The sequence below is a fragment of the Carassius gibelio genome, chromosome B13, assembly GCF_023724105.1.
Source record: "Carassius gibelio isolate Cgi1373 ecotype wild population from Czech Republic chromosome B13, carGib1.2-hapl.c, whole genome shotgun sequence".
Taxonomy (NCBI): Eukaryota; Metazoa; Chordata; class Actinopteri; order Cypriniformes; family Cyprinidae; genus Carassius; species Carassius gibelio.
This window is the reverse complement of record NC_068408.1, coordinates 18,402,511-18,415,200: the sequence shown is the minus strand read 5'-3', so window position 1 is coordinate 18,415,200 and position 12,690 is coordinate 18,402,511. Positions and strand designations below refer to the sequence as shown.

Genomic DNA, 12,690 nt, shown 5'->3' with positions numbered 1-12,690 from the left:
TGGTCTTTTCTAAAAATTGTATCGTTCACACAGAAATTCTTCAGATCTCTGCTCTGAATCTTAACTTGTCTGTCTGTCACACTTACCACTTACTCTCTCTATTACTCATTTAACACACAGCCAAACACAGTCACTTCAATATATCGCCACTCTGTCACTCAGGATGTGACAGCTAGTCAGACGCAAATGAACTTCATTCTGAACCTGCGTCTCTTTCAAGGTTCCTCTGGTACTGTCAATCATCTCATCCACACTTCCTCCATTTTGTGTTATATCTGAGGAATCCTGTGCAAGCATGAGCTTTCACTGATGATACTGTGAATCTCTGATCATTCTAAATTGAGCAGAAATTGAGCGGAAGGTACAGTTCATCCCTAACATGACACCGTTATCATTACCCTTTTTTCTGTCCTCTTAATGTTATCAATTGTTAAGTGGTACAGCCAGCACATAGCGCTTGAATAACAGATAGAATGATGCTACTTTCTGTGGTTGCACAATTAATTATTTACAGTGCCTACAGAAAAAGTGTGTTTCTGAGCTTAAAGCTGTAGAATATTACATGTATAATTTAAGACGGTGTCCTACATGGAGGGAGAGGAGATCATATGGGCCAGAAAGAGTGTCTTGCGGGGCTCATCCTAGGCAAACTGTTCAACCATCGGCATAGGAAAGCAGCAGAGTAAGTGGACAGGCCTACTTTGTGCTAATGTAGTGAGACAGTGGGATCTAGTTTTATGGTTTTATAATATGGTATTACTGTTAGGCTGATGAACCCCAAAGTATCCCACTAAAGAAATCAGAAAAGGTCAGTTAAAGAGAGCTCATGCCACTGAGAACATTTTCCAGTCATTGGCACGAAATCTGTGCACACAGAATTCAAAAGCTCAAAATCAGATACGTTTATGAGAAAAGCAAAACTGAATTGGACCCCAATTTTTTTAGAGAATTTATCTGGAATGGAGGTGTTTATTTTGTTTGTTTTTTGTTTTTTTACCCCAATGGCAGACTTTTTTTCAAGATTTAAGCCTAAATATCATATCAATTCTGTTGTAAACTATGTTTTAATGATATTATTATTATTATTATTATTATTATTATTATTATTACTATAAAAATTTTGAATATTAAAGATTACATTGTATCTGAATTAAAAGGGTAAATACAGTTATAGTGGTGCACTTGCAAAAAGGCTAAGTCATGCAGAACCACATTTTACTAACTAAAATAAATAAATACAAATATATTTGTAAACAAAAAAACAAACGAACTAACAAAAAACAAAACTATATACGTGTGTGTGTGTGTGTGTGTGTGTGTGTGTGTGCAGTGCCAAAAAAAAATTACTATGCAAAACATTTATGAACCATTTTTATTAATGCAATTATGTTTTTAACAATAAGGGTCTGGTCCTCCAAAAAAATAAAAATTATAATATATATATTTATATATATATATATATATATATATATATATATATATATACAAACACAAAAGTATATAATATTTTTTATGAAATGAAATCAAAGATCTGAGATTTATTTTATGTTTATATGTTTTTATGAAAAATAACTAAATAAATAAATAGAAAAATAAAATTAAGAATTGTAAATTAAATCAATCAAATAGTCTAAGCCTCCTTGATTATCTCTATCTCCCTCTGTGTAAGAAATCAGCATTTGATTCAGGTAAAGAACAATTGTTTAGTTTGGAGCAGACACTTCCAATTTAAAACCTAACTGACATTTTAAAATGATGTACATTAAATCGTACATTATGCATATTAGATCTCATCACCACAGCAGTCATTTATGATTCTGACTCACGTCTACAGTATGTGTGGAGTCAGAGGCGAGAGGCAGAAGCTCAGTGGGAAACCATCAGTAACATTTGACAGGTGGCTGAAACGAGAGAGCGGCAGCACTAGGACTGACGTGTTCACCCTTGCAGATGCCAGCCAGATCTGATTGGGAAGACGACGCATATGGCCTCTAACGGTCCGCATCTGTGCTGACCACTCCCTCGAACGTACTCAGACACTCACCGTGGGAGCGCTGACCACACAGCCGTGCAAACCACTCGCTCCATTTCCACCATTCATCAACCTCGGTATGACATCAAAATGTGTGTGTGTTTGTGGGGGCATGTGTGACCCCTCTTTAATCTGCCATCTGAGCTGAGAGTGTGTTGGCTGGATGCTGTCACGGTGTGTGAAGCCATGTCCTGAGGTGCAGTGTCCCTGTGACAGATCTGCCTCGATAACCACAAGAGGATAAGGAGAAAGCAAAAGAGAAAAAGTGAGGGAGAGAAAACTAAATGGAGAGCACATTAGCCACCAACCAGCATTTTGGAGGAGAGATAGAATGGGAGCGAGCGAGGGTAAGCAAGAAGAGATTGCTCTAAGCAGCCTAAATGAGTTCAGGCATAAGGGATCATGTCATGGCTGTAGGATCATTCCCTCAGGGCTATGAGAAAGACTTCCCGCACTGCAGTTGCACCGTTCAGACAGCTCTGATACTCGCAGAGTCTTTATTCTTGTTTAGTCAAACTAGTGTGGGAGAATCTAAATCTGTACTTTGACAGATTTAGTCAAACTACATCTGTCAAACTAGTGTGGGAGAGCAAATCATGTATAGCACGCACTGAGGTGTTCCAAATAACAATGGTGACACCACTGCTTCATTAAAAAAAACAAAAACAATACATTAAAAAGAAGTAAAGGAAATCTACACGACTCAAAATGGAGCTGGCAAGAAAACATCCTAAAACAAAGCATAGCCAATTTCACGGCGCTATTCTACCAAATTCAGGGATGAAATTCAATTATTATGAAATTGTTTATGACATCCAGTGCACTCACAAAGGACAGGGTTCTGCGGCTCCTCAAAGGCCCAGGAACAGTGGAAAGTGCTGTGCATGAGCAATCAGACCTGTGACACTAAAACTGATCCCAGTCAAAGTGCTGAGTGTCACAAGTCTCGTAGACAATCACACGTGAATCAATATCTCATAACAGACTCGGGGTGTGTGATGCACTCTTTTATCCCTTAGGTAGCGCTGAAAGGGGACAATGCAGACCAGCCACAAACACACATAAACATACACAGCAAATGAATGAAATGGATACGCAGAGTTATTTTATGGGCCACTGAAGAAGAAAAGCCTTGTTTATTGTGCAAATCACCTTCTTTAAAGTTCAAGTTAATTCCAAGAGATATTTAATTTGTGGACATTGTTTACAATAATGCTTTAAATCAATTATTACGGCTAGACCAATACATTCCAACAGACTATCTTTATTTAACTATTCATTGGTCTGGTATTACAGTCACTCCCCAGTCATTCCAGTTTATTGGATAAGGATTTTTTTTACTATATCAGACCTGTATATCATCTTGCAGTTGCTAAGAAATTAATGCCCCTGTTTGGTTTTTGCCTTAAATTGACTTAAATTTCCTTTTTGTGTCATCCATTTTGCCTTATGTACAGTAATGGTTTAGCATTTTTTTTTAAGAAAATAATAATAATAATAATAATAATCTCATAGCATTATTTATGCTATTCTAATTGTATCATAAATGCATTCATGCCACCTCTGTAAATAATAAGTGCCAATTCATATGCAGCTTCTGAAAACAATGTTATGGCCTCATTGTGTCCTTAGAAGTTCATGTGTAATAAATTCTGTCTTGAGTAGAGATTCTTTTTTGTAATGTCAAATTACTGCTTTCCACATTTAACACAATAATGACTGATCTTTTGGGGGTAATTTATCAGGCTAAATGCCAAATTGACGCGTTATTAATTGATAAAAAATATATATATATATAAATAAAAAATACAAGTTTTAATCGCTTGAGAACCCTAATATATTTACTTCCATGTCTTCATGATTTAAATGAACAGTATTACTATACTACTATGGTGGAGAGTTAGCTAAACATCTTCCTACAGCGTACTTTCATGTTGGCAGCGATATTTCAATAGGCTTTAAGCTGCAACAGTAATAAGTAGGATTCACAGTGAGTTTGTGTTCCTTTATGCTGGGCTGTATTTTTGGGCTGAGAGAAAACATAATCCCTGAACTCTGATTGGTTGAGCTTCAACAGGATGGTTTGTTGAGGGTTATGGTCCTCATTTGTCATGCCGGTCAGCTCTATTTAAAGTCACAATGTGGTCTTAGGCTGAAAAGCCTGAACACCATCAAGTGACCAAGGCAACCCGCCAAACCAGTGTGATATTTGTTTGTCCACAGATATTAAAGGGATTGTGGTAGGCCTGCAAAAGCACAGAGTACCGTGAGACAAAAGAGAAGAAATAAAAGGCAATGGACAAACCTAATGACATCATGCATAATTAACACAACACTGAAAATAATATATATATATATATATATATATATATATATATATATATATATATATATATATATATATATATATATATAAATTCTTAACACAAGACGAAATAACTTGACAAGCAAATAAGACTGATAACTTGTTTCCAGAGCATGCATAATATTAGTATTTTAAACCGATTAAAAAGATGAGCACAGAAAAGATTAAGTAATGTTGCACTGTGAAGCATGCACACAAAAAATAGCATTAGTCTGTGTCAAAAAAGCATCATTAAGACTTAATGCAGCTATTAGTTAATTGAATTCAATCTCATAGACAAGTATCTCTATCTTCGTGGATTCAGTGAAAGATCTATTTCCAAACGGTGCTTATAATGATCTTCTATATGACTGATCTAGACGCCCAAACTCTTTGACAGAAACTAAACCTATGGTAATGAAGACAAAGCTTCCTCCTTTAACATTTGCCTCCGGCAGAGCTGATGAACAGCTTATTGTTTTCTTATAAACATCCCATGCATCTTTTATCGTCAAGGATTTAAGCCTTTCTCCTGTGGGGCGTATTTCTTTTTCCCAGAAAGGTGGCAGATTTAAGATTCAAGATCGTACTATTTGGTGCATAAGTAAATGGAAATACAAAAATTATTTGCATTTGAACCAGAGTTCAACACTTCACAAATAGTCATTCAGGAGTTTATAATCATTACTGATATTTTCTGAAAGCCATCCCTCATGCAAAAATGTCAGCTGTCAATATTTTTATGTTAATTTCAACCTAAAACTAAACAGATTAGAATCTAGACTGAATCACTGGGAGCTTATTATAAATAAAAACAATTTATGTATTGCATTGCAACATTACAGCAGTTTAAACTTTACTGGCATGCTGGTTTAATAAGTTAAATTAAGGATTCAAGCTTCATTAACATCAAAATGGAATGACCAACTTGAATAGTTCACTCAAAAGCTCTGTCAGCATTTCCTAAAATTAAAGACATACAGGTTTGAAATGGCAGAAGGAGAAGGCAGAAGAAGAAGAAGAGTGTCTACTTTCATCATAGGCTCATTGGAAAAATGTGCCTTATCTACAGAAGTCTAAAAACATTCACTGCAGTTTCAGGCTGAAATTAACACTATAGAAGTAAAATTGCAACTATGTATATTACTTTTCACACAAATTACTATCACTCAGCACATTAATGATTAACACAGAATTATTTTTGCATGGTCATTTTTAGCACCACTCAGTGGACATTTCACTTTTGAAAATGCCATGAAACTAGCAAGAAGCAATGAAATATTTCTCAGGCACATTTTCCAGTAAGAGGGTTGATTATTTTGTGCGGACCAAAGGGAAAAAATAAATGAAATAAAAATAAAACCCTATCTTCAAATTATCTTAAGTCAAACAGGAACGACATGAGCATAAGCAAATTATTTTTTTTAGGGAACTATCTCTTAAGTACTATTTTATGATATTATAAATGATTATAAAACTATGGAGAAAATAATGTACATTATATGGCTTGACTAGAAATAACAATTCCCCCTACAGAGATTCCAATTCTGGCATGTTCCACACATTGATATGCTCAATCCAGTCACCACTGTCTGCTTTCATCGTCCTCTACTCCACCTCTATTTATAAAACCCTGCACATTTCTCATTTCTTTCACTGATAATTTTTCAGCACACCCTTGTCAATTATTCACATGCTCTTCTACATATTGAACATGTTTCTCTTTCCAAGCATTAATATTTAAGGCTTCAACCCTCCTCTAGGAGATCTTAAAAAGATAAATCAAAGTGGCATTTAAAAAAAAAAAAAATAGTCTCATAGTAAAATTAAGCTCTAATGTCACTGGAAGGCAGAGATTTTGTGGTTTTCTATTAAAACAGGAAATTGACAGACGAGACGAGGCAAATAAATCACCATCTTATAACATTCTGAATGATTTTAGGTCATTTAACACTGGCATTGATTTAATGTCAGAATCATCAAATGATTCCAATCTCAACTGTATTTCAAGACCAAGCAGTGTGCAGTAAATGCCCCATATTGTCTGGTACTGTAGATGACATAAACTAAGCCTCCCAATTTATCTGATGTTACAAAACAAAAGGAAGAATCAATGGTCATTAAATTGCAGTCAGCTGGAACCAGGAATCATGTCAGCCAAGTTTCAGCCAAAGCTGTTTTCACTTAATGCTACAATTGATTCTGCAACTTCATTATCGATCACATTGAGATATGGTTTTTATAAGATCAGTTCATCGCAAGGTGCCCCCAGCAACAAATGCAAATTTGCATGTAACTCTAATTAGCTTTGCTCTTACATGAGCTGCAGTACTAACAGATCCATGGTTGCAGCATTGGACCACATTGCACTTCATCAACCAAACATAACTAACAGAAGTCCAAAAGGGAAAACAAAATTACCGGCAACTCAATTCACCATGGCCAATCTTTTAGAATCACATTCTATGAAAACAAAATGGCCTCTTTACCTGGAAAGTTCTTAATAGAAAGATCTGTTTCTAGCTTTAATATCAAATACGGTTATCAATAATGAGTTTTAAGTCGAGCCATAGCTGTGATCTGTCAAATGCATTTGGATCACAAATGGTTTAGTTATCTTTTCCTCTGTGCTATTGATAAAGGAAGGCAATTGTTGTTGGAGGCATAAAGCAGGCAGACAATAGCAATGGAAATGAATTATTGTACAACCAAAGTATGCGATAAGGACTTGTTCATAGCCTTACGACACCTCATGAAATACAGTGGTTCATATTACTGCAAGTTGAGCGAGGTCTACATTACCATAGACATAGACTCTTTGTGCTTGAAAAAAACTGGTCAACAGTAAGGATGTTATTTTAGCAACATTTTTATATTTGGAAGAAAAATGTATTTTCTTGATAAATTATGATTTGCTTTTTGTCATTTTTGTCATTTAAAAAAATATATATACAGTATTCCAGCTTTTTCACAATATATAATGATGCAAACAAATTATAAAACTTCACAGCTACCTAAATTTATAAAAGTTGCAAAAGTGTTTGAGTGCAGTTTTCTTTCTGACTAATGCTTTCAAGACTATCACTTCTTACTATTTTGACAAAACCTCATGTATGTTGTTTCCCATTGTCACCCATGTTGTTTGTGGGCCTCCCTTATTGAGCCCTGAAAATGGACACTAACTGTGACAAAATTATGCTTTCCAAATTTGAAAACACATAAAAAAATCTGGTAACAATTTTATTGTAAAATCCCTGCAAATTTAAACTTCCTATAAAACCCACACATGAAAATACAGAGCAGGTTTTGCAAAATCCTTACAAGGTAATTGTTTTTTTCTAAAGACGTAGATGTTACAGTACCAGTTTCCATGAATGAAGGTAACTTAATCTGGATTAAACATGGAGAGTGAAGTAATCTCATAGAGTGGTGAGGCATGACAACCTCTTACTACCTGATGCTATGATCCAACATTCAAAGAAAGGGCTCTTCAAAATATTACAATACTTACAGCACTAGAACAAAAACTCTTCTACAAAGAGTCATTGTTATCCAAAGTATTCAGACGTAACTTTCTAAATGTCACTGTGGACAGGCTGTCCACTGTATGCAAATTAATGTGATTGTTAAATTGTGAACACATCTCTATCCAGGCATTCTGATGACTACAGTAAAGGCACTATAATCCCACAGCAGAATCACATATGGACAGCATACCTTGGCGTCAGGTAATACTATGAGCAGGTGTGAGCAATCTGGCATGATGACGCATTAATCAGTTTATGCATGCACAAAAAATTTAAATGCCATTGATGTTACACTGAGGTGTACCATTAGCACATGCAATACAATTTCTTATTTTCAGAGGCTCCTTTTTAGTTTTTAAATGAATAGCAAAATGTGCAGAACCTGTCAATTACATAAATCTATGTAAAGTATGTCACCATTATTAGACACTTTACTTGAAGCTCTTCCAGTAACCCAATATGAAAAATTAATCAGCAAATGCAGAGCTATAGGAGACATCTTCTAATATTCACTAACTGACATCATGATACATAAGCTTTTTTATGTGCTGCAGTAAGTGATAAAAATACAAAATAAGAAAAAGTAAAGCTGTTTTACACTATTACACCTATGAAATTCTCTTTATATATCCTGATTCACTCTAACATATTTTGAAACACAGGGAGTGGTCAGAGTCAATGTTTGTCATTAGTGCATCTGCCGCTCCCTGGCAACATGATAGACAGGACTGCACACAGCATGAAATTCCTTCATGTTTTGCATCAGGAATGTCATCATTAACACATACTAAGAGTATAATGCAAAACTAAAAAAAAAAAAAAAAAATCTGATAACTACCATTCCCCATCAGAAGCTGTACTGCACATGTCTTGCCAAAGCAAAAACCATCAAGAAAGAATCAAAAAGTATTAAACTTACGTGTCTTGCGGCTGATGTGGGTTCGACCAGGCGTGGTCATGTGCCTCTCAGTGGATGACTGCTCTCTGGTCCACATTTGGGTGGAGTCATTTAGAACGGCAGGATTGGAGGGAGAGGGGCTGGAGGTGGATGTATGGACAGTAGATGTTGTGGTAGAGACCATGGTGGTCGTAAAGGTGGGATTACGTGTGACAAAGCGTGTAGAGGGGCTCTTCTGTGTAACCTGGCTGCCGGATGCTCCACCACCCCTAGGGGGAATGTTCGGAGGAGTTCCCGTTCGAGTCCTGCTGCGCACCACAGTGGTAACGGTGGGGCTGGCCGAGCTGACCCCTCCAATAGTGGTTGTGGTGGTGTCAGATCCCTTAGGAAACGTGCTAGGCTTGGACAGAAAGATGGGGTCCTGGCCAATTCCCTTGGCGTCCACCAAGTCAGTAGGCACGTAGTCCCGCACAGAACCCACTACGATCCATTTCAGCAGCATCAGACTGAGCCCTAGGCCTATGAAGCCAATGAGAAGTGGAACCACACAGAGCCAAGTCTGTTGTCGTGGCCAAAGGGCACAGTTCCCACACCTTAAAATACCACCACGAGCAGGGGCCTGGGCTTGTTCACGTCCACCGGAGCCACCTCTCCCATCCGGCTCCTCCAGTACCATCGCCCCCGAGTTATTCACTGTTCCAGAGCTGTCACTCATCTTGCCTGTAGCACGGTAAGGGTTAACCCCACGGCCAGGCACTTGGCAGACATGGATAGCACAAGGCGAAACGCTTGCCAGCAATGCCAGACATTGGAAAAAGATGGGAAAGTATATCACAACCTCAAGAACACAGAGTTACAAACACAATCAAGGCAGACAAATCACATCCACACACAACTAATACACATACACACACTCACAAACAGACAAGCGCATACACCCAATAGAATTCCGAACGTAGAAATCTTAGTGCTTTCAGAATCCGGTAAAAAAGGACAGTGCTTTAGTCCAGTTCCACTAATACGTCCAGATGACTTCCAGCTCGTCGTAAGATCACTAAAATGGTACAAATGTTAAATAAAGGTGCTGAGCAAAGAAGGTGGAAAGAAAGGGAGGAGTGAAATCATCTGCATGTTGACTCGGAGCACCAGCCGTTGCAGCAGCACTCTCTGTCGTCAGATTATCAAATCCCTCTTTTTGCAGATGACACCACCGTTAGATTTATCCACCGACCTCGTTCCTCCATTCATTGCAATATTTGAACGTTGAGTTCAGTAAAAGTTAAAAACTGGCTTATATTTTTCCTCTCTGGCTCCCTCGTTCTTACCAATTCATTTTTCAAGATCTTGATTTGACTCACGGTCTTGTATTCGAGTGCTGAGTCAGCTATACATATCCCAGAAAACTGGTTCCCTCACGAAAGAGGACTCAGCATTGACCGTGAAGCAATATGTCCCTTTTTCCTTGACCAAAGCTCCTGCTGATTTATAGCATCCTTAAGGGAGCAAGGGATCTGCAGCGAGGATGCAGTATGTGCAAGCTGAGCAATAAACCCAGCAGAGCAGGCAGTGGCAGGTGCAGAGTTGTCCAGGAAGAGATGGTGGATGGTCAGATCCGTTAGCAGTAAAATTCCTTTCTGAACAGCATCTGATGAGCGACCCACCACTGTAGAACGAGCCGTTGATATTGTGCAGAGCAGCGGGCGTACGCTCAGCCTCTATCTACATTCCTCCACTGAGAGAGCGCAAGAGAGAATGAGAGAGAGAGGAAGGGAGAGGAGCGGAGGGATGGAGGAGAGGGAGGGGGGAGTAAGCTTATCGAAGACAAACGGGAAGAGAAAACGAGAAGGGTTAAAAAAAAGAGAGACACCATGCAGGTTTTCCATGAGACAACATTCATCCATTCCTCAGTACTGTTGTGTTTGTTTTGCCTCTCTGTTGCTCTCTCCTAGGGCTGCCATTTCTAAAGCGTCCGGACTAGCGTGTGTTCCCGCTCTAATCTCCTGTGGGATTTTACCGTGGCTCAAGCATACGACACTGCAGCCAGACACATACACAGACAGCCTTCTCCTCTCCCCTACTGCTGATGCCAGGAAAGAGAGAGACAGACAGAGAAAGAGAGAGAGAGTGAGAGAGAGAGAGGGAGAGACAGAGAGAAGGCACTGCACCTGCTCTCTACACAGGAACATTCCCCACCCCTTTAGAGAAAGACAGAGAGAGAAAGACAGAGAGGGAGGGTGGGAGAAACAAGGAGAGATAAGTACAAGTTGAGAAAGCATTCACAGCAGGATGAGATAGAAAATGAGAGAAGCAGAGGGCAAGAGAGAGAAAGACAAGATACGGGAAAGAAATAAAGAGATCCGTGTCAGTGCTCTGTGGTATTAGCAGAAAAAGGGATTACTGACTGCTGTAAACAAAGTGAGTCTTAGCATCTCTCTTTCAGGACTGTCAATCATCCAACCAGCCCCTCCTCACGTCTAAGACTCTGAGAAGGGAGGAAAGCCTAATGGATGGCATGAATTAAAAATTGTGTGCTGTGTCTAATGGGAGGTATTTTTAAATAGACTGTTGTGCAACACAAAAGGGTTGTAATTAAAGGGAGTGGATAACACTTTAATACCTAAAGACTACAGAGATGCTAGTTTGTTTCCTGTTGGTTCTAACTTGTTTTAAAGGTGAACTCAATATTTTCTTCGTTTATGTTGGGCTGGATGATATGGCAGCCCACTTGGATTAATACTGACACCTAGAGGCACAGATGAGTCACAGAGGAAGCACCGATGCCACTATACAAACAAGCCATTTCCAATGAGCCACACTTAATTCCACAACAGAAAGTCTCAATTAACAGGCATGTTACTGAAATTGGTCAACAACAACTTGAGTGAGAAGCAGTTTAATTACCAAGATGGTACTCCCAGAACAAAAAAACAAAAATGCAATTAAATTTATTATTATTATTATTATTATTATTATTATTATTATTATTATTATTATCAAAATTATAACGTTTTTACAGTCCAATTTAAAATAAAATATATGGCAATTTTGACAACGTATTTGTACGTCTGTTTCTAAGACGGAATGACATATAATTTATAACTAGAAACTAATTTTTTTTTTTTTTTTTTTAAGTAAAAAAAAAAAGAGATTCAAAACTATTTAAAGTTGATAATTTATCCCATAAACAAACTTATATTTAGTTATAGTGTTATTTTACTTATTCACATATGTTTTCACAATGACTATGACTTCATTAGTTAACATTTATATCATTGTGTATAGGCTGTATAAAAGAAATAAATAAATAAATAAAAAAAACTAAAAGCAAGTAGTATTTTATTAGGACTTCGCAGTTTATGATTTAAACACTGCAATGTAAATATTGTCATAATTAATCAAGAGTAGATAAAAAAAAAAAAAACAATCACTTGACAAACACGTGGCCATCGACTGCTCTAAAAGCATGAGCATGTAGAACATCCAACAGCGGCCCATTTTTACTTTGAAACATGAACTATTCACATTTATTTAAATCACTGCCTAAAGTAATCACATTAAGCCATATCGCAATTCCTGTTTTTCGCTTCCATATTTAAGACCTCCTGAAATGACAGTTAAGACTTTTCATTTGAGATATTTAAGACTTTTTATTACGTTAAAATTAAATAAAATTTTTAAGGATCCATGGAGAATCAGTATTTAATAAGCAGAAATAATTGAAGGGCACCTTTTAAGAGCATGTGAGTGAACTGTTCCAACACGGATGACCTAATTCTAGTATTTTGTAATACAGAATAACAGGAGTAAATCCAATCCATTTGAAACAGAAAAATAAAGTCCTTTAGCAGGTAATCCCAAAAACGCATTACAAGTTAAAGGTACAAAAACA

General features: G+C 37.3%; 1 protein-coding gene across 1 annotated transcript in view; it reads right to left on the bottom strand.

Annotated features, from left to right (window-relative positions):
• Positions 1-10,874, bottom strand: part of LOC127969979 (pro-neuregulin-3, membrane-bound isoform) — a 334,295-nt gene extending 323,421 nt beyond the window's left edge. Inside the window, exon 1 of the mRNA XM_052572139.1 lies at positions 8,823-10,874. Coding sequence (XP_052428099.1) covers positions 8,823-9,516 — 694 coding nt within the window. The 5' untranslated portion in view covers positions 9,517-10,874. The remainder of the gene's footprint in view (positions 1-8,822) is intronic.
• Positions 10,875-12,690: the final 1,816 nt, after the last annotated feature.